Source organism: Phocoena sinus, chromosome 1 (assembly GCF_008692025.1).
Source record: "Phocoena sinus isolate mPhoSin1 chromosome 1, mPhoSin1.pri, whole genome shotgun sequence".
NCBI lineage: Eukaryota > Metazoa > Chordata > Mammalia > Artiodactyla > Phocoenidae > Phocoena > Phocoena sinus.
This window is the reverse complement of record NC_045763.1, coordinates 182,355,290-182,376,950: the sequence shown is the minus strand read 5'-3', so window position 1 is coordinate 182,376,950 and position 21,661 is coordinate 182,355,290. Positions and strand designations below refer to the sequence as shown.

General features: G+C 38.3%; 1 protein-coding gene across 6 annotated transcripts in view; it reads right to left on the bottom strand.

Moving 5' to 3' along the window:
- PTPRC (protein tyrosine phosphatase receptor type C) overlaps window positions 1–21,661 on the bottom strand; it is a 122,856-nt gene that overhangs the window by 59,927 nt on the left and 41,268 nt on the right. For 3 of the 6 annotated variants that reach the window (XM_032631185.1, XM_032631195.1, XM_032631203.1), the window contains exons 3-4: window positions 8,246–8,272; window positions 4,721–4,918 (exon numbers count right to left, since the gene is read on the bottom strand). In XM_032631185.1, the coding sequence (XP_032487076.1) occupies window positions 4,721–4,918; window positions 8,246–8,272 (225 nt within the window). The remainder of the gene's footprint in view (window positions 1–4,720; window positions 4,919–8,245; window positions 8,273–21,661) is intronic. The other 3 variants (XM_032631211.1, XM_032631225.1, XM_032631218.1) reach the window with 1 other exon arrangement.

The window sequence follows — 21,661 nt, the reverse complement described above, 5'->3', positions numbered from 1 at the left end:
GAAAATAAAGCTGAAGGGGATCCCGCCTGTGCAGTTGCTGAACTGGGGGATTGTTTTCCTTCCAGCTGAAGGTCAACATACTACCTTCACTATGGAGGCTCCCCTTGCCAGGAAAAAGCAAACTGGTTTAGAGCCCAGGAACTTCCCATTATATTGACAGCATCCCCTTTGTTTCCAATTACAGATGAGCTAGTGGGTATAGAATCAAGGGTTGTCGCCGATAAAAGCCCACACTGTATTTGGTTAGGACTTTTCATTGTCAAGGTTCAAAGCACCCACCCCATGTCATATCTTTCCTCCCACGCGCAGACACCACACCCAGAATCACAGCACAAGGGAGCAACGTGTATTCACTGGGTGCCAACTAGACGCCTAGCACTATGCTAGTGGTCCTGGCAGAAACAAAAGAAATAGGGCTAGCTCCTAGTTGAGCTTTGTGTGGTTATTTCACTGTCACGATCCCGGGGGTCACCGGTTCAATGGTATGAGGTTCGTCCTGCATCTGCAGTCAGATGCTCAGTGTTTCAGCCGAGTGACACACGCATGCGCATCCCCCGGATGGCTCTGACGCGAGCCCTCAGGCACCCTCCAGTCACACACATCCATGCCACTAGGACCGAACATGCATCTGCTAAATTTTCAGTTTGGGTTCTCAGCTCAGTCTTCAAATACCACTGAACCCCCAATTTAGCTAAACCACGGAACAGGACGAATAGCTTAAACATCAGTTCTTCAGGTCGGGATCCTCCCACAGAACCAGGAGAAGAGGAGAAGATGCATTTTTTTAATCCTTTAAAAAAAAAAATGGTAGGCAACAACTGGCCCTCTGCAAACTTTGAAATCAGCTAGGCTTGGCTTTAGCCTTCCTCCACATTTTTTTCTACTTCTCGCTTCACTAGTTCATTCTCTCTGCCCCTCCCCAAGGTCCCTGGTCCTCATGCCAGGCTGAGGTCTCCCACCCTCACCCTCTGCACATCCCTGACCTTCCCTCTTCATAGGAAAACTACGTTCCCTGGTTTAGTAATCTCAGCGATGGCTTAGGAATGGCAATTACAATTTGAATGAGGTTAATTAATCCTAATAGATGTTTAATTAGTGGAATTAGCCACTGGGAGAGGAAGAAGTCCTTGATGGAGTAAAGCAGACTAAACTGTGTGACGACCAGCCTCCCATGTCAACCCTCCTTAGCTTTTTCCCAGATCCTTCCCATCCACAACTTCCGTGGATTTGCTAAAATCTCCAGATCTTTTTACTGCTGTTCCCATGGCAGCCAGAGTGAGTGAAATGGGGCAGGGAGACGAGGGCAGCTCTTTCCCCAGCTGTTTAAGCTTCCTGGATTGCCTGTCATGATTTTTATACTGAAGGAGCAGTTTTAATACTTCAAAATAATAATTATTCTATCTGATACACTTGGCTTCCTCGTTGGAGCCATACTTAAAGCAAGGCCACTTCACTGCCAGGCTCCCCATTCATATCTTTAATTTTCAGGCACTCAGGTCACTAAGTGTATACATGTGGCTGTGTGCATTTGCAACCTGAGAAACATGCTTTTTTAGGGTAAAAAGGGGCACCGTGAACTGATTAGACACCAGTTTTGGAAAGACCAGGGAGAGGATATTTTGCAGTTTTTATAAATAGAGATGCTGAACTGAAAGAATCTTGATGTTTGAATGGAAAATATGAGCATCCATGTTTTTTTCATTCTTTTAAAACCGATGTATTTGTGGTTATAACTTCTCAGTGCCCTTTGTTGATAATGTACACCATCTACTCTTCACTGTTTTGTTTAGGTAGGAGGTCTTTAAGGAAAGAATCTGTGCATATATTCTTTATTACTAGCAAGAAGTTTTCACTGCAGAATTATACTTGCCTAAAATATAAACAAACATATAAAGCCCTGACTAACCCCCTGAACAGGTCTTTCCTGTATTCTCATAATTCTCATTCTTTATCAATTCATCACTAATACAAGGACCTTTGTTAGGTGCCCTCTTGGAATAGGGGTGACTATGAAAGTTTGAAATTCCAAATCCATCCACCAGCAAATGCTACACGTGGAACAGTGGTTAGAGTCCCTCACTCCGTACTTAGACGGTGTTCATGTGCTCTTTGTATTTGCACAAGTCTGAAGGAGCCGCAAACTGAACTTGACATTCCTGCCTAGAGCTGGGGTGAGTGCAGAGAGGCACCCGCGGGTCTGCGGGAGACGGCAGGTGAGGCGTCTGGGCTGGTTAACCTCTAAGGTAGGAAAGCGAGATCATTATATCAATATCTCCCCATGGCAGGCGAAAATTTTAAATACCAGGAAGTTATAAGGAGCAAACTGTTATTATAGTTTACCAAACTGTGAAATGGCCCAGTCTGTTCAAGTGCAAGTCTGCTCGTCTTTAAGTTCACCTGCCAGAAGCACCCGTGTGCTCGTTTACACATCTCGGAGCCTGTCTGGGTTGATGCAGCCATAGATGGCTCATGTTTCCAGGTGGCTGTTGTGACTTTCGGGTCACTATGAGCTTTTGGAATTCTCCATCAACTCCACAACTGAAAGTGAGGACATTTCTTTGTAGGCAGAATAAGCAAAGAATCCCCCAATATACAAGAATCTCTTACACGAGGAAAAGACCAGAAAAATGTGCGAGAGATGTGAGAGACAATGGCCAAATAGTATATGCAAGGATGCTCATTATTATGAAAAAATGTTTAATGTAAATCAAAGCATAAATCAAAATGAAAAATGTTTATCATACTGACAGAGTTTTAAAAGATTGATAATAGCTAGTATCAGAAGTGATACGAGGAAACACACACTCACAGAATTATATGCTGAGAGTCTGGAAGATAGACAACTTTTTAAGGAACAGTGTTTGGGGAGAGTGTATTTTCATTGTGTGTGTGTGTGTGTGTGTGTGTGTGTGTGTGTGTGTAATGCTTCTATAATGCTGTTTTGCAACATGCATACATTAATTTTATAGAGATAATATTACAAAATTAAATTTAGTGTTATGTATGTGAATGTTTATTGTAATAATTTTTTAATTTTTGAAATGGTGTATATTATACTGTTACAAAAATGGATTGAGGCATAGTTTTCCCTTTCATATATTAGTAAGCAAGAAAAATTTGATTACATTCCATTCCACAGTACAAATCAATCATAAACATAAAGTAAATAACACCTATAGGTTTTAGCCCAGTAGAGAATTGAAATATCACCAAGATTATTTTCCAGAAAAAAAAATGTGCTGTATTGTTTGAAAGCATAAGAAATTTTCCAAGCTAATTTTATCACGAGTATTACTGAGCCAGAGCGAGTTAGTATTTTTAAATAATTCATCCATATGTCCAATCTATTTCATTTTAAACCTTTTTTTCTCGCACTTTGCTTCATATGTAAATCTCTGGCTTTAACGTTTTCGGGGAAAAAAACTGGGGAAATAAAAAGGTAGGAACGTTGTATGTGTGTATTTGTGCATGTGAGGTGAAATGTGGAAGCTTTGAAATAGAAAACTCTGTGTGATGTTATTCAGTCAATAAAAAAGTTTAGCATGAAAAGTTCTACGTAGCCATCAGTTCCCTCATCCTCACATTCCTTTTGTTAAAAGGAATTCCAACACTTGCAATGTTTAGATAGGTCCCAGCCACCTCCGCTGCCCTATGGTAGGAGGGAAAATGGGATAAAGATTAAATATACATTACTGTAATTGATATAAAAGGCACTGAACATTTATTCAACCACTTACCACAGCCAATAAACTTCATCCGGATGGTACTCAAAACACTGCGTGCACCCATCACCCAGGAATGTGATGGTGTTACCCGTGCTTGCGTTTCAAGCTAAGATTGATGACCTTATTGAACAAATATCTTAGTCTTTTTAGAACATGTCTATTAACCAGTTTGCCTCAGAAAGTGGCACACAGCATATTATTTAGGAAAAGGCAGGAACCAATCTCAGGATGGTCAGTTTTATGTACCAGATACACTTGTGGACCTAACATTAAACAGAGAATGAGTGGATCAATGGTGTCCCTGGATTCTAGGAGCATCAGAGGTTTTCCCCAGCAGAAATACCTCCCATGTCACTCTGATATTTTGCTACGTACAGGACCACATCATCTTAAATTCTACCATTGGGATTCACAACCCTAATTAAATACTTTTTTTAAAAAAAAAACAGTGCAAATATCACTGGAAGAAATCCAAATAGCAAAGCTGAATTATTAATCCTCAGTGTGTTTTTTAAAAAAAATAATAAATTGTCTGTCTCCAATCATTTTCTGCTATTGAGGATCTGGGATTGAACCAAGAAAATTTCTACTTTGGGGTAAGAGCCGGGGAGTGTGAGACCAACAAAGACCTGAAAGAGGACATTCTGACTTCCCTGGAGCTACAGAAAACTTAGGTGAGCAGGAACCAGGAAAATGATGCAGCACGTGGGGATCAGAGGACACCGAGAACCGCCTCTGTCCCCTGTCGACACACCCTGATTTTACTTAGGGGGACTTCCCTCCCTCCCCGTCTCCCTAACAACAGGCTTCATTACTTACGCCGGCCAATATTTCATGAACACCTAGATGTTCTACGTTTTACACACTTTAGTAAAATCTCACACGTAGAAACTGAACATAATTTAAACTGTTCTGATAACTTTAAAATTTAAAAAGTAAAAACAAAGAGAGACAAGTTTTTCCCTAATCCCGTCTCAGTTAAGATCGCTGCCAACCTGTCACAGCAAGAGAACTATCATTATCCCAAGAGTTCAGGGATGTTTCCGTGGTGGTACTTTCTGGGCTAGGAGGAGGCGTGGTCTCTGAGGAGTCATTTCCTCGTTCAGAGATGCTTGCGAGTGAGAATGCAGTGGTGTGAGCAGGTAAGGGATCACCTGCAGGCAGAGTAGAGGGCTCTTCTGTTGTGTTCATTCCTGTCACATTCATGGGAGATGGAGGGGGGAGAAAATAAACATGTGAGTCACACCCTGAATCATATCATCTGAGCCGGCTAAGCCCCAGCCCATTACCGCACGTACATAAATATACCTACCTATACGTGTGTATATACACACACACACCATACAGATATGAGTTACGGTGTGTGTGTGTATATGGGTTGTGTGTATATTTGACAATGCGTACACATGTATGCACATGCATACGTACAAATATAGATGCATCCAGAGGGACAGATGGAATATATAGACTTAGAAAGCAAGCTGCAGAACAGGGGCTAAAGGTGAAAATGGGGAAATGAGGTGAAAGCAGCTATTCCCTGCACTCTTCTCACTTCACTGGTGGATTCTCAACTGTCCAAAGCAATTGGGTTCAGAAGGATGAAACACCAGGCGTAAAAAGGATTAAAAGAAATTGTGGAAGACTGATCACCGAAGAAAAGAATAAAGAAAGATAAAGTTGGAAGGGGATTATTAGGAGGGCTAGGCATTCCAGGAGAAGAAAATGAAAGACGAGAGTTCTAGACGCACACACTGTTTTTTTTCCTTAATCAATCAAATTCAAACAAAGCAAAGACCAAGCAAAAGACTGGAAAACAAAATTCACAAACAAGTATACAGATGACCCAAGTCTACAAAAATGTTTTTTTCATGATAACCAAAGAAACACAATTTGAGATACTGATATAACTTTTTCCCCAGTTTCAGTTCACTTCAGGAAAAAGAAAACTGTGGCAAGAGAAAAGAAAACTGTAGAAAGGGCATGGTGAAGTAGGTCTGTGCACAGCTGAGATGAGCACACAAATGCAAAAACCTGCCTGCAGAGCAAATGAGCACCGTGTACTAAAGGCCTTTACATTTGTGTGCTCTCTTATTCAGAAAGTGGATTTCTTTACCTCGAAGAATGCGGAAGTACACCAGTTTAAAAAAAGAAACATGTTGTGCTCTCTGAATATTAGGATTATAGAGGTGCATTTTTTTCTGAATTTTCTGTTTAACATGTGTTTACTTCTATGAATAGCAAATTTTGTTTTGCAATATCTAATTAATAAAAAATTGAGTTATATCACACAAGCATTTTAATTAACTCAGTTCAATAAGATTGGACAAGCGAGAATAGCATAAATATGGGAAAAGGGAGAGAATGGGGGGTGAATCAGAAAAGGAGCAGAAGTGCTAAGAAGGGCAGAACTAAGAATGGAAATGGAAGATCACTGAGTAGAGAATTAAGAAATGGAAACAGAAACGACACAAGGAAGTCCCAGCTTTGTTCATTAATGTTGAAGGTGATGTGAAATCCATTTTTACTAAGTACCCGTAAAACCCATCTGAGCTGCATGGAATTGCCTCGACGTCAGTGTACACGAAAGATCACAGAACTATTCTGCGATTACAGAAATCCAAAGAGATAGGACAGCTGTTATATGTGTTCTTTTCCAAAGAAAAATTCCAATCCCTAAAATTTCATAGCCTAATAACTCACAAATAAATGTTTTTATTAACAAACTTTTACCCATAATTACATGTCAACATGTTCAACTAAGTAACAAGCAAATGGTGCCTTCCTGTCTTCAGTGTCAAATCCTAAATCTAACTTTAGTGTTCTCTCATCGTTATAGTATATACTGAATAAAAGGAGGGGAGGTGGGTTGGTGGGGGAGAGACTGGGGAGACAGGGATGGAGAGAGAGAGAAGATGGAAGGGTGGGAGGAGCTTAAAATTCTGTCCAATAACATTCACTCACATTCAACATTATAGACGACCAATTATTCGTTTATTGTTTTCAGGTTAAACTAATTTTAGTGTCAGCAAAGTTCCAATGATCCCATTTGCCTTGAGGAAACTGTTGCAACTTTATCACCCCCTCCATGCCTTTGCTAGATTTGAATTCCAAAGAGGGAAAATCACTGCAAATATCTCATATAACAGTGCTTTACTGTTTTGAAGAGTAGCATTCCTAAGGATTACTTCTAGTCAAGAGCAAATTCAATTCATGGTGTATGAAGAAAGGGTGTTTAGAGAACCACCCTCCACCTAGAAGCCTTAACATCCTTGCAGACATTCTAAAGCTCCATGCACATTCCCTCACTTCATAAATAAGAACTGAATTTAGGATGAGAAAGCACGCTTCAGTTGCCAATTCCACATTGCCCCTGTGCTCCCACTTTGGAGAGATACTGGTTTCCACTGATCACATTCTCCTAGGCAGTATTTGGGGGAGAACGTTCTGATTTGCATTGAGGGCCACTATTTTACCTTACCTGGTTTCACCATTTGGGGGCTTGTTGTGATCGAGTCTGGGCAGAGATCAGGACACTCTCAATAAGGTGAGGGTCACTTACTGTTTTAAACCTTCAGTCCCCTTTCTACTCCCTCCCATTCCCCTTCTGCAAAAGTAACCTCTTTCTGTGGTTGAGATGAATGTACTCTTCTGTAAAAGGTGGAGATGCTGAGTTGCATGTCTTTAGGTGGCATAAACCAATCACAATCTGCTATGCATCAGTGACTTTAACATATTTATAAAACCTCTCTGCCATGGTAGAGTCTCTTTAATAATCCACTTCTCAGAATATTTTGAATGTGCCTCATTAGAACTGTGCATTATAATTGTTAAATCAGGGTTATCTTAAGGGCTTTACTTATCTTCTTAATGCATAATGTCAACCATATGATTAATCAGGACATCAATAATATATTTTCAATAACAATATCATTTAAGTGGTGTCATTTATTTTTAACCAGATCTAATTTTTCTTTCTTCTTTGACACTTCATATATATGAATTTATTGTCAGCATCTTCATTGCTTAAATGTGTCTCAGGATTAGGACACTTGTTAAGACAATTCAGTTGTACAATCGAATTTAGAAACGATTATTACAAAATATCTCAATATTGTCAAAACTTTTCTCTTGCAGGAATTTATATAGATATATAAAGTTACGTTTAGAATTCTAATTTCTCATATAGTTCCTTAACTATGAAGTTTTGCAATCTAACTAAAATGAATTGATTTATTTATAGTGGTAAAATTTAAAAAGAGATCGGAAACCTGCTATGTGATTTACTGTCAGGTGTAAGAAAAGTTATAATTTATACACAATAATACATCTACAAATAAAAATATGTTCAGGTAGTTATCAAAGTTTATATCTTACAAGCAGGAATGTTAAGAACAAGAGAATGTCAAGGACTATTCATGATTATAAAGTTGTCCTTACAAAACGATTTCCCAAGAAAATAATAGAAAATTCTATCAATGTTAAATATATTAACTTGGCAAGAATAAGTAAAATGTAAATACCTTGAGTGGAAGTAAAGGCGCCTTGTCCTGCAAAAAGGAAAACAAACATCTCTTAGAAAGTTTCAAACTTCATACATACATATGTAAATATAAGTTAGATTTATGTGTATATCTATATATGTATATACAAACAGCATCCCTATGTTAATTCACATTCACAAAGTGACAATTTTCAGTACATTTTATCCTTCTCTTAATATCATGCTTACAAAGCCCAAGTATGTCAAAACTATGCTATTAGTTTTTGAATTCTCAGGTAAAATAAAAATAATGGAAAAAAAGGAGAGCTTTGGAATTAATTTCAAGTCTGCAAAAAACTTTGAAAAGCCTTCTGGAAAAATTTTCCCAAATGCATTCCTTTATTGAGATGATGATTATTGATTGAGTACTTACTATATTCTAGATATTATGCCACATTCTAGGATAAAATATGATCGAGTTATAGAAATTCTCTGCCCCCAGTGAGCTTAGTTCAATGTGAGATATAGAACAAAAAAAGAAAAGAGAGAAAGAAGGAAGGAAGGAGGAAGGAAGGAAGGAAGAAAGAGAAAGAAGAAAGAAAGAAAGAAAGAAAGAAAGAAAGAAAGAAAGAAAGAAAGAAAGAAAGAAAGAAAGAAAGAAAGAAGGAAGGAAGGAAGGAAGGAAGGAAGGAAGGAAGGAAGGAAAGAAAGAAAGAAACAAAGAAAGAAACAAAGAAAGAAAGAAAGAAAAAGAAAGAAAGAAGGAAGGAAGGAAGGAAGGAAGGAAAGAAAGAAAGAAACAAAGAAAGAAAGAAAGAAGGAAGGAAGGAGGAAGGAAGGAAGAAAGAGAGACAAAAAGAGAAAGAAGGAAGGAAAGAAAGAAAGAAAGAAAAGAAAAGAAAGAAAGCCATACAGTGCGATGACAGATGAGAAGAAATGTGATACAGAAACAAATATGAGGATCACCTAATTCAGACTCCCAGGGTTGGTGTCTGGCTGGTGGATGAGGTGTTAGAGAGGGCTTCGTGGGTACATTTAGTCTGTGACCTAAAGGATTATGGACAGCTACCTTAGTCCTAGAATAAGAAGAAGTTGGGATTTATCTTGCAGGCTTTAGCCATCGGCAAGAGGTGTTAAGGGGAGGTCTAATGGAGAAGCATTTCAATTTTCGATCAGTCTTGTTATGAAATGGAAGATAGATTATCAGAAGGCAAAGCTGGGAACAGGAAAATGAGGAGACTTAAAGAAAAGCATATGAGAAGGATGATGTCCTACGTGAGGAAAATGGTACCCACAACTCAAAAAAAACCAATGGGATTCATGAAACACTTAGGAAGTAGTCATCAAGGTTTTGTAAAGTTTTGAATGCAAGGAGGAGGAGGAATAATTGGAAAGACACTCAAGTTGGTAACTGAACATCTTAGTGAACTGCAGTAGGGAGACTGTGGATGCTTTCATTGAGTGAAAGAAGAAAGGAAAGCAGGTGGGAGGGGAGCATCTGATACGCCTGAGACTTCTGGGTGAAAACGCTTAGCAGCGCTATCTGTGGAGGTGAGCAGCTCAGGCTATACATCTGGGCTGAGGCTGCAGATCAGCATATGGACAGATATTACAGCTGTGGAGGTGACGATTCCAAGTCATATAAAAGAGGAGCATCCAGGATAGAACCCTAAAGGTTAATGTTGAAGGAGAGCCCAGCAATGGCGACCTAACATTCCATGCAGTGGAGAGACCGAAGTCAACAAGACTTCAGAGCAAGGGTTGTTTCAAGAAGGAAATGATTGAACTAAGACGAGTACTAACATGGGTCACTGGATTGATCACTAGGGTCTGTGGGAATGATGGGAAAACCGGCTTTATTGGCGTGATGGGAACTGGATTCCATCCACATCGAGTAAGACGTGGATCCATCCGCCATCTTAGTAAGAGACAATTAAATAAAGAGATCATAAAGTTCTCCCCCAAATGACAGTCAACTCACCTTGTGAAAGGGCAGCAAGCAGCAGATGGAAGTATGGGTGCGTGAGTATTTAAGGTACTTCCTGCCTTGAGATTTTATTTTCTGAGAATAAACTGATCTGAAAAAACTCTCTCCCCTCAGAAGCACCATCAGAGGTATATGACCCAGTATTCTTCAATCACATTTCCTGGCTTATTCCTCAAAATAAAATGTATTTTTGTATTTTATATATGTATATGTAAAATATATATTATATAAATATGTGTAATTAAAATATATTTTTAAAAATATATAAAATACTTTCTTATTTTCTTATTACAGTTCTCTATGTTTTCTTCCTTTTCTTTAAATTTATTTTATTGAAGTATAGTTGATTCTACTTTTTCTTAACCATTCATACTTAATATTGTTTTAAATTTATATTATTTGCATTTTTGTCCCTCCTCTTTAGTCAGCTTTTATCTTGCTATCCCATAATATAAAATGACTTTTTAAAAGTTTTTTTTTAAAGTTTTTATCTTCCTGTTAATACTCTTCCCTTTCCTCTCATTTATTCTTATTTCCTTCTCAATAAAGTTCTTAGAATTGTGTTGATTTGTAAAAAAAAAAAAAAAAGTAATAAGAGCAATAAAATATCAGCCTATCAGTAACTAACGTCTTGTGTTTTAAGTGAAGAAAAAATAGCCCTCGTGGAAATTGTTCATAAAGAATTCAGCATATTGCCACATTCAAAATATTCAAGTTAGTTTAAGTGTATGAACACATTTCATAGAATACACCCCTCTTCTTCATCTGAGAAATCTATAAGGTTTTAAGTATCTAAAGCTATTTTGATGTGCCGCTTCTCGGTATAAACACTTAAATCCTTGGAACTTCAGACAAGTTCACTTGATTCAGTCAGGTCCAAGAAAGATGTATCGTTTTGCTGGCATGCTATTAGTGGCTGCTTTTGAACATGACAAAGGTATAGTCCTTTTCCCTGGAAAAGCTCATAACCCATAAGACATAGAGATAGAGATTTAATCTTCAGTGGTCTGCACAGACATTTAAGTCATAGATGTACTTCATTATGACTAATAAATAAAATCCCGTCCACCTGAGGTCAGTAAGAATCACACAAGATGAGTATGGTGAAGAAGAGAAGAAGCTTTGGCTACATAGCAAAGAGTCTTGCGCATAATACGTGGTCCACAAGTCATTACTGAATGATTCTGAGCATGAGTAAATGCAAGGGAGAAATCAGACCTGAAAACAACAGCTTTGGGACAAAAGCCAAGAGCGAACATTAGAGACTAGGTGAGGAGACTGAATGTTGTCCTGAGTGATGGAATCAATTAATATAGAGGAAAAATCAAATAGTAGATTTGATGACAAAGAGAAATCTTAATGGTACCCATACTAGCTCCATCACTAATTCCACAGACCACTCTAATCTATTGTTCTGATCTATTAATTTTTTGCCACTAAAATACGTAACACAAATGACATAGAGCATTTTATAACAAGGAATTATAATTTATCACATATTTATTGTGGACATGAGACAAGAAATGATGGCACAACAAGGAAGCTATTTCTTTTTCACCTAAGAACTATGAATACTAGAATAAATATGCTAGAAATGTTTCCAACCAGTAGACCACTTATCAGGCCACATTTGTGTCAAATGCCCCAGTGATACTCATTTAATTCCAACTGGTTTGAAAGCAATGCATTTCTTTAAAGGAAATAGACGATGTTCAGTATTTTAGTCTAAGTTTGGAAAAGGAGAGCAAGGTAAGTTACCAAAATGAAGAAGACAGTTACTAGGGATTTGTCTTTTTTGAAGAACATTTCAGAAATAATATTTTATTACTAATTGCTAATGTGTATTGAGTGTTTACTGGGTACCAGGCAGTACGCTAAGCCTTTTGCTTGTATTTTCTTTCTGAGGCATCAAAGCAACCCTCAGGAGCTCAGAGAAGACGGATGCCTTGACCAAGCTCTCAGGGCTGGTCCAGGCTAGCCAGGGCTTGACCCTGAGCCCGTCTGACTCCGCAGGCCATCTCTCCACCCTCCGGCATCCTGCTTTCCCCATCAACTTGGCCCTCTAGCCTTTCTCTCCATTTGACCTTTCAGCCAGGAAATTCTTTTAGCCAGTGTTTTAGGTTCCATAGAGGTCAGTGTTTATGAAAAGCTCAGAAGCTGAGTAAAAAAGCATCTTAATCAGAATCGGACCTCAGAGTAAATGACTCATAGTGTTACGAAGGCTAAAATAAACTTGACCCTAAATATAGATGTTCAGACTAAATTATAGTTTGCTAAGTGAATGCTCTCTGTATGGTACAGACCAATATCAGAAAATTCAGTGGTGTGTCAATTTAACTTACTACAGGATATTATTTTGACAGGAAAGGCAACCAAACAACAGTAACATCAAAAGAATTACAACTCACACATCTCTTGTTTAGCTGTGAAGAGGCTTCTGGAGCTTGGGAATAGAATAATAACATATCTGTATATCTATACATCTATAAGTTATCTATCTGTACCTATATCTACATATTTCTGGTCTAATCATGGTCTCATATCTAACATTTCCCCAAATCCTTTAACCTTCAATGCAACAAAATTCAGCATCCATGGAACACAACATAATATCTAAACATTGATCACACTTCCTTTCTTCTCTGTTCCTGTTTACTTCCCATAAAGGCTTCTCAAATTGAATATGCATTTTCTTTTCTATCCATTTATCTCAGAAGCTGATTCTAAATTTGTCCGCTCAGTGATTTTTAGTGTATTAAAACACAGATGCTTATGTTTTATTTCATTTTTTTATAGAGTATTACACACACACACATACAGAGCCTTCTATCTTTTTGAAAGAAAATTCCAAGCCCTCGGCAACACAGTTTATACTCAGTGTAAGACTAAAACCGCTTGTTCTCATGGTCACAAAATCCCTATAAGCAGATTTGCAGTCCCTGTAACACTTTTAGTCAACATGATAAATCATGCGAAAATTATTTAAGCACTCAAAATATAGGATAGAAGCACTTGAAAATAAAATTTTACAAAGGTAAGCCATTCCCAAATTTAAGCCAACATTTTTAAGAAAATATTCAGGTACTACAGCAATGTAACTGGAAATGACACTTTCATTTCAATAAGCTATATCCACTAGACTACATACATTTTTAAAAAATATTTCAATTAGTTTTTAAAACATCAAAAAATTAACTACAATTCGGAAAGTAGGAACACATATAAAGACAATCTACATGAAATAGACTAGTTATAAATCTAAGTAATATCTAAAAGACATATCCAGCCCCCAAATATCCAGCTGAGTTTAATATTAATGTGCACTGACAAATACTTCTGCAGAGGCTGTCTCTCCACACAAGATAAAGTAGCGGATGGGAATTCCCTGGTGGTCCAATGGTTAGGACTCCCCGCCCTCACTGCCGAGGACACAGGTTCAATCCCTGATCAGGGAACTAAGATCCCACAAGCCCCAAGGTCTGGCGAAAAATAAACAAAAACAAACAAACAAAAACATGATAAAGTAGAGGATGGGTGAAGTTACTTAAATATTTAGAGGAGACAATATTACCATATGTCTGCATAATTTGTCAACGTCTCATCACGTTTTGTAATTCTTCAAGTGTCCGTTGCATTTCAGACATTATCAGAACGTTAGCAAAATCATAGACAGAAGGGACTGTGCTGAATTCTCATCACCAAACAGGAAGACCTGATGAGATGAGTTGTATGAGGTATTTAACTATGTCACGATCTACCCACTTGGCTGCTGGGTTTGGTCACAGAGGGATCTGCTCGGCCAGCAGAGTTAATCTGGTTATGTCTGTTGCCTGATGTAGGTGGACAGCCCTGCTGTCTTTATACCCAAGTTTATGTATGACTAGAAAGCAGTCATCTACTGATAGTGGAGTCAAATAGACCTGTAAAAGCAAATAAAACATCTACCTAAAGCACTTAATAACTATGTACAATAAATACTTATTTAAAATTAGGAGATTGTGTTAATATAAATAGCATTACAATATGTGTAGACATTATATGCGAACAATGCTGTGAGGGTGTGGAAAACAGGTAAAGAAAAATATGTGAAATAGTGGCAGGAATTAGGAGGTCACAGGCTTAGGGTGTGACAGTAAAGAGAAGGTGTCAGGATTTCTCAAAGTGTGAACGGCATTGAATGGTCTCTTAGATTCTACACACACATCACATCCAATAAATATAATAAAAGAGAGCACTGTTATATACCTTGTGTTTCTATATATTATCCTTTGACTTTTACTCCTCTGGGGATAATATTTTCTACACCATATTTTAATATATGTTAAGTGCCTGTTTTCATTATTTAGACAAAGGACTATTTATAAATCTTCCAGTAGGTGGCACCATAGCACCAAAAATCTGCAAATCATTTCCCAGCGTTATAATCCTGCTGTTGTGAATCACCCATGGAATTGACTAGGTACATTAAACAAATGAAAATGTAGTTAACAGACCACTTGATCTTCAGAGCTGTGTTATTCTAACACATGTCTTGTTATTGAATTTACCTTTCCCAATATGTTTCTTTTACAACTCAAAATGTTCAAGTGATCGCTAATCAAAGCTACCTTGAAGTTGCACCCCTAAGTCCCCGATCAGAGATTTCAGCAAAAACTAGGAATCAATTGAGTGAAAATGACATTTCAAAAGACATGCTTGGGCTTTGAATACCAACTGTTCCCATCACCACCCACCACCCTGACCCCCCACTTCCTCAGAAGGAATGGAACACCATTTCCAAAGAGAATTAAATCTGTCTAGTTCAGCAAATCTGAGAAAAGTACAAGGACAGAAGGGTGAAACAGAAGAGATGAAATAAATGCTGATTTTCAGCATCCAGCCTAAAATGAATGGTCTCATGGTTTGAAGGTTGAGAATGCACACCTGACCTCCATAAACATAAAGGCAATACAAAAATGGAAAAAGCAAATCAAGACAAAAAACACAGTTCAACTAAAACAGATATGTATGGTTTTCCTTGCTTACTAAGGCAGGATAATAATAAAGCAGATAAATAAAAATAAAAGGATTCTACCTTTACTTATTCTGTAAATGTGATATATGGTCCACAAACAGCAAATCCAATAAATGCATGAAATTACTAAGTACCTGTGGAGTAAGTCCTTTGTGCAAATGACAAACAAAGCGTTAGCTGGATTTCAGAGAATCATAGGGAGTAGTCTTTCCTTCCCTCCACCAGTAAATATAATAATTATAGCAAGTTTTCTGAAATGTTATGTATCAGACACTATGCAAACCTCCTTACATGTTTTTGCCCTTAATCGTCCCAGCAAGTCAATGAGTTAGCAATTATTTTTCCTATTTTATAGGGAACAAAACTGATACTTCAAGGAGCTTGATCAGTCACACACCTAGGAAGTGGTAGATGTGAAGGAGTCTATCCAATACTAGTTTTCTTATGCTTCATGCAGGATTTGTGTTAAAACATTGCTTATATTGTTATAAGTGCCTGGAGTCCTGTAGATAAAATAGTTGCTGCTGACCACCAGAAAATAATTTTAGACATTTCAACTGGTATAGAAACATAGGATTTTAATATCTATTGACATGTAGCTCCTTTGATAGATAAGGAAACTAAGTCTCATTGAGTTTAAATGCCTTTCTGATTTCATGCAATTTAGTAAGACCCATGACTTATGAGCTCCATCAATGATGACAGAATTTCAACATACCTGTTGGGGAACCTCACTCTGAAATACAATGGACTTCCAAGAAACTTAGACTGAAGCCTCTAAGAAGAAGGACAGAGATCAAGATAAACAGAAGACAGACCTGGGAGAAACAAGACAGTTCAAGGAGAACACAAACCGCTAAAACCAACTACAATTCATCTTCTCAGAAATGAGACAACGTTGCATGCATGAACAAAACAAGGGGTATGAAAAAGCAACATTCCAAGAAGAAGAAAGGAAGTCAGTGGATACTGGCTAAAATCTTTGGAAAAAAGAAAAAGAAACTGCAGAACAACAGACAATACCATTTAGAAATGGTGAAATATCTTTGTGTTTGCTTCTGGAAAGATGGAGGATGAGGGGTGGGATGGGGGCAAAGGATTGTCTTTTACTATAGAACTTACAGTCCTGTGTAAACTCTCCACACACACACACACACACACACACTTGAAAAAAAACACAAATAAGAAAGAAAGGTATCAATTTGTAAAATTCAGTTAAGGATAAATAAGGCAAATGCACTTGGCCTTGGAGTGGAATAAAATTTTTAAATTCTTAATTTTTTTAAATACAGCGATCATATCTAGCTATCTAGAGGTTGTCATACTTAGTGAAGTAAGTCAGACAGAGAAAGACAAATATCATGTGATATTGCTTATACGTGGAATCCTAAAAAGTGGTACAAATGAACTTATTTACAAAACAGAAATAGAGTCACAGATGTAGAAAACAAACTTATGGTTACCAAGGGGGAAAGGGAGTGGGGGAGGGATAAATTGGGAGATGGGGATTGACACATACATGCTACTATATATAAAATAGATAACTAATAAGGACCTACTGTATAGCACAGGGAACTTTGCTCAATACTCTGTAATGACCTATATGGGAAAAGAATCTTAAAAAGAGTGGATGTATTTGTATGCATAACTGATCCACTTTGCTGAAACTAACACAACATTGTACATCAACTCTACTCCAATAAAAATTAATTTAAAATAAATAAATAAATAAACCAGTCATATCTGGCTGTCTCCCAAACAACTGTCATGTGCCACATCACAAATATTCTTGTTCACACGTGAGCATGTGTGAGTACACACACATCCACCTCTAAAACTAGGTGTGCATTTATATGTCTTTTATATTTGGCTTAAAACATGCTATCAATTTTAGCCATTGTAATGAACTAACAAATAAGAAAAAATAATAATAAATGCAAGATGACCATCTATAAAAGATTGGTTATTTTGCCTTACTTTCTCTCTTAAAATATGTATCTATAAGTCACGGGGGAAAAGAAAACGAGATTATCACTTCTTGGGTACTGATGGCCAACCTGGAGTCTTTGATTCAGACTTGAATGTCTTAAAATGGCCCATAGTCAATGTTTTTTTCAGAAGTATTTCATGCTACATGTCCCCTGGAGAGATATATAAAGTGTGTTAATATAGTAAAGGCAAAGAGAAAACTTATGCAGCTGTTTAACCCAGAATCTCTCAAAAGCATTTGACACAAACCCATTTTTTTCCACGTGTGCAGGGATCTGTGGGCTGGTATTTTCTTAAAGCTCTGATGATGGTGGGGAACCAGGGTTAAGAATAATTGGTGAAAATACTTCCTCACACATTGACTCTGTAAAAACATTTCTCAGAATAGGTTTATTTATGTATTAAATGTCTTTTTATTTCTTATGAAAAAGTCTGTTTTCCTTTATTGAAATCCAGAGATAAACACCACATTTATAAAATATACTCCAGATAGCAAAAACTTTTTAATTGTATTAATCTCTTAGTAAGCATGCTTTTGTAGCTCTTTGCTTTCTCTAGGATAGGGTAAGATCGTAGTCAAAGAAATTCAAAGAGTCATCGAAGGATGTTTGCACAAGTCGTGAAATTATTTTACTAGTGTCTTTAGTACTATTAATAGTTTTTACTATTTAATAACCGGCTCCTGTGTGAATGGCACTATGATAAATAAATGTATGTATTACTTCATTTAATCAGACACCCCACAAAGTAGATAGCATTGTCCTCTTTTTACAGAGGAAGGCTCAATAAATAAATCTACGCAAGGCTAAAGAGCTCATTGCAAGAGGAGTTTGGTTTTAAATGCAGATCTGACTTTAAAGAGCGCCACACTTGTTCAACTACACACTGCCATAAGGGAAAGATATTTAACGCTAAATCCAGCAGTTACTCTAAACAGACGCCAAATGAGTAAAATATCACGTGTGGACCATCAAAATGGGATTCAGAGTTAAGTCCCACATTGAAATGTGTTTTTAAAAAGTGCAAATTAAAAGAGGTAGATTCTTATTTAGAGAAAAGTTGGAGGGTGGAGAAGCTGGGAAGGCGGGGAGGGGATGTGAACAGACCTCAGACAAACTAAAACCAAGCTGGGACCTTATCCTTCAGTATTTTTACCCAAATCCTCAAGGAAGGAAAAATAGAACACGCCTGAAAATGGTTTACTGTTATTACGGGCATGCTTTAAAACTAAACAAACAAACAAAAAAGACTGTGCTGATCGAACCTACGTTTCCTAAAACAAGTGGGGAGAGGGAGAGACACGGTGGGCAGGTTCCCGGTTGGCGGGTCATTGAAAGCTGGGGGCGGGGCTGCGCGTTGACTCAGTTCTGCGTCAAGGCCAGCGACTGGCAACACCATCCGCAGATTGTTTTAGACGAATCAGGAGTGAAATCTAAATCATACTCTTTTTTTTGGTGAACTAAGTACAAGATAACAAGAGATAAACAGAAGATCCACGCTAGACTGTAGGGACTCCGCCTAACCAACTGGTCTTCCGTTGGTTTATTTATTTATTTATTTTAAATGAATTTTTATTGGAGTAGAGTTGCAAACAGCATCCCAGGGTCGGCCGAGGCTGCCCAGAAGGGAAGGGAAATAAAAGCAAAGTCTGATACACGCGCTACTAACTTCTTCTCATTTCCCCTTGCTGAAAACTCCGAAGAGAAACACTCGACTGACTTTCAAAATCATTAAAGGAACCGCGCCTAACGGGAAAAGCTCCCCTTTCAGATAGAATAGGTTTTCAACACGCTCTCCTCGCCAGACGGCTGTTTGCACAGCGAAGAGCACACCGGTGGCTTTTCTGCTCTTGTGGTTTCTCCTCCTCGGGGTACTTCTGTTTTTCTTTTTCTGAGTCTTTATAGGAAAGGAAGAGGTGTAGCTGGTGCGGTTAAGCGCACAAGCCTTTGCAAATGGTGCAGCGGGTTGCCATGGCAACGGCCGCAGCAGCCCCCATCTCGGAGTTAAACCACAACTTCTCTAGTTTATAGTTTATGGTGAAGCCGGCTGATAAGACAATGAGCTCCTGCAGCAAAACTGAAGTTCAGGGTGATTTGTTTTTGTTTCAATGAAAAGGTGTTTCAAAGAGAAGATTGAGGATTAGGACGATGATTTGTTTCGCTTGGAAGCACTTCGTTTCGAAAGGCATTTGCAAATCATATGTTTCTTTCTTTTTTTTTTTTTGTTTGTTTGTTTGTTTGTTTTGCGGTACGCGGACCTCTCACTGTTGTGGCCTCTCCCGTTGCGGAGCACAGGTTCCGGACGCGCAGGCTCAGCGGCCATGGCTCACGGGCCCAGCCGCTAAGCGGCATGTGGGATCTTCCCGGACAGGGGCACGAACCCGTGTCCCCTGGGTCGGCAGGCGGACTCTCAACCACTGCGCCACCAGGGAAGCCCGCAAATCATATTTCAGTGAGAAAAAAAAAGTTAAATCCAATCGTCTCTTCAGTAACATAAAAAGTCACCCTCTCTTGGGCTCGCAGTGAAACTGGATTCATTCATTACATAATGCAACTTGGAAAAAACAGGTTCCAAAGAGAAAAGTAAGACAAACGTGCTTATTTGTAAATAGGATTCACACTCCTTTAACCTCAAGATTATGAAATGACCAGAGTGGAGGTGAGGATATTTCACAAAGCACACAGCTCTTTATCATCACTTACAGATGTTACTCTCCCACTATGACATACCACATACCACCCTTTGCAAGCAAATGTTCTGAGCTAAATAAGTTAAGTGACTTCCTTAATATCACACTTGAAGTCTCCTGAAAGTTCACGCCTGAGAACACAGAAACGTACAGGTGAGTTTTGCTCCCTTTGCCATGTTAACCGGCACACTTCAGCCCTGGTCGGTAACCATTTTCCATGCTGAGTATTTCTACCAACGGTCTTAGGTCTTAGCTAAAGATAATTAGCTTATGATATAGAAAATATTAAAATAATATATGAACATCCATAAATTAACTACCCTGGAAAAGGTCATGAGATCATTTTTATTGAACATTTTCAGAAAGATTCACATTGGGTCGGTTTCTCGTGGCATTTTATGTCAGGAACCTTCTCTCTCTTGAGTAAAAAGAGGAATGTTTTTGGAATACCTACTCTCCTCAGAATATCTCTGGGTGGTGTTATTACGCTTGTTTTAGAAGTGAGGCAGCTGACAGTTTGTATAAATTGAATTCAATGAATACATAGAGTGATAAGTAACAGTGCAGAAACTCAAGCCCAGGCCTACCAGACACCAAAGCTCTTGCATGTTTTTACTAACCACATAAGGCCACCTCCTGGGACTGCAGGATACAGAGTATCCATTTCACTTTATTCTCCAACTTTGGTACATAGTCCGTGAATATCTAGTATCTGGGGTCTGGGCTTCTTTCCTTTTCCCTGTGCTTTCCCCTAGTCTGACTACTTATCCTATCCTATTTCACCAACCTTTATACTCACTTCTAAACCGTGACTCCCCTTAACCCCATGCATTTTATTTTTTTGGTCACACCATGTGGCACGTGGGATCTTAGTTCCCGGACCAAGGATCAAAACTGTGCCCCCTGCACTGGGAGCGTGGAGTCTTAACCACTGGACCACCAGGGAAGTCCCCCCCACCCCCCGTGCATTTCAGGTAGTGCCACGAGTCCACTTTTACAATGTAGTGATATGCTTCATTCTTGCTAAAATATTTTAGTAGAAGATTCCAGAATCTTTACTGTTATTATTGAAAGTCCTTCCCAATCTACCTCCAAGTTGCCTTTTCAATAACATTATCAATATTCTTTAATGAAATCACTTATTTCATTTCAAATTCAGTTCAAACACAATTTATTGTCACCCAATAGGATTTCAGCACACGCTGCCTCTCTCCCTTTCAGTTTAATTTTACCCTAGCCTGGGATATCTTTCCTTCTTTTAATGACCCTGATTCATAGCCTTCCCCAAGACTTGATTCAAAATCCAACTTCATGACAATTTTCCTGGTCCCCTCAGGCCACCAAAGTCTTCTAACATTTAGAATAATAATAATGTGTAGCACTCTTGGGGATGCATATCATAAATTGACTTATCTAGTTAGTTATCTCTTTACATGGAATGTTCCAGTTAAGATCATAGATGTTTGGAACCAGCACAGGAGGGTTTGAATCTCTCCATTGCCACTCTCTAGCTGTGTGACCTTGGAAAAGTGACATACCCTCTCTGAACCTCAGTTCTTCTTCCGTTAATCTATAATATCTGCTCATAGGGCTGTATGGCTATTAGGTAAGACAATGTCTGTGAAGCCCTTAAGTGCACTGAACCCTTAAGTAGTCATTGAGCCCTTCCTCACTTAGGAACTCAAAAAATGATACTAATCACTGTTTTTGTCATCATCACCATGTTTATCACCTTTGGGCATTTGACTTGTTAACTCTATTTGTGTTTCCTAAAGGT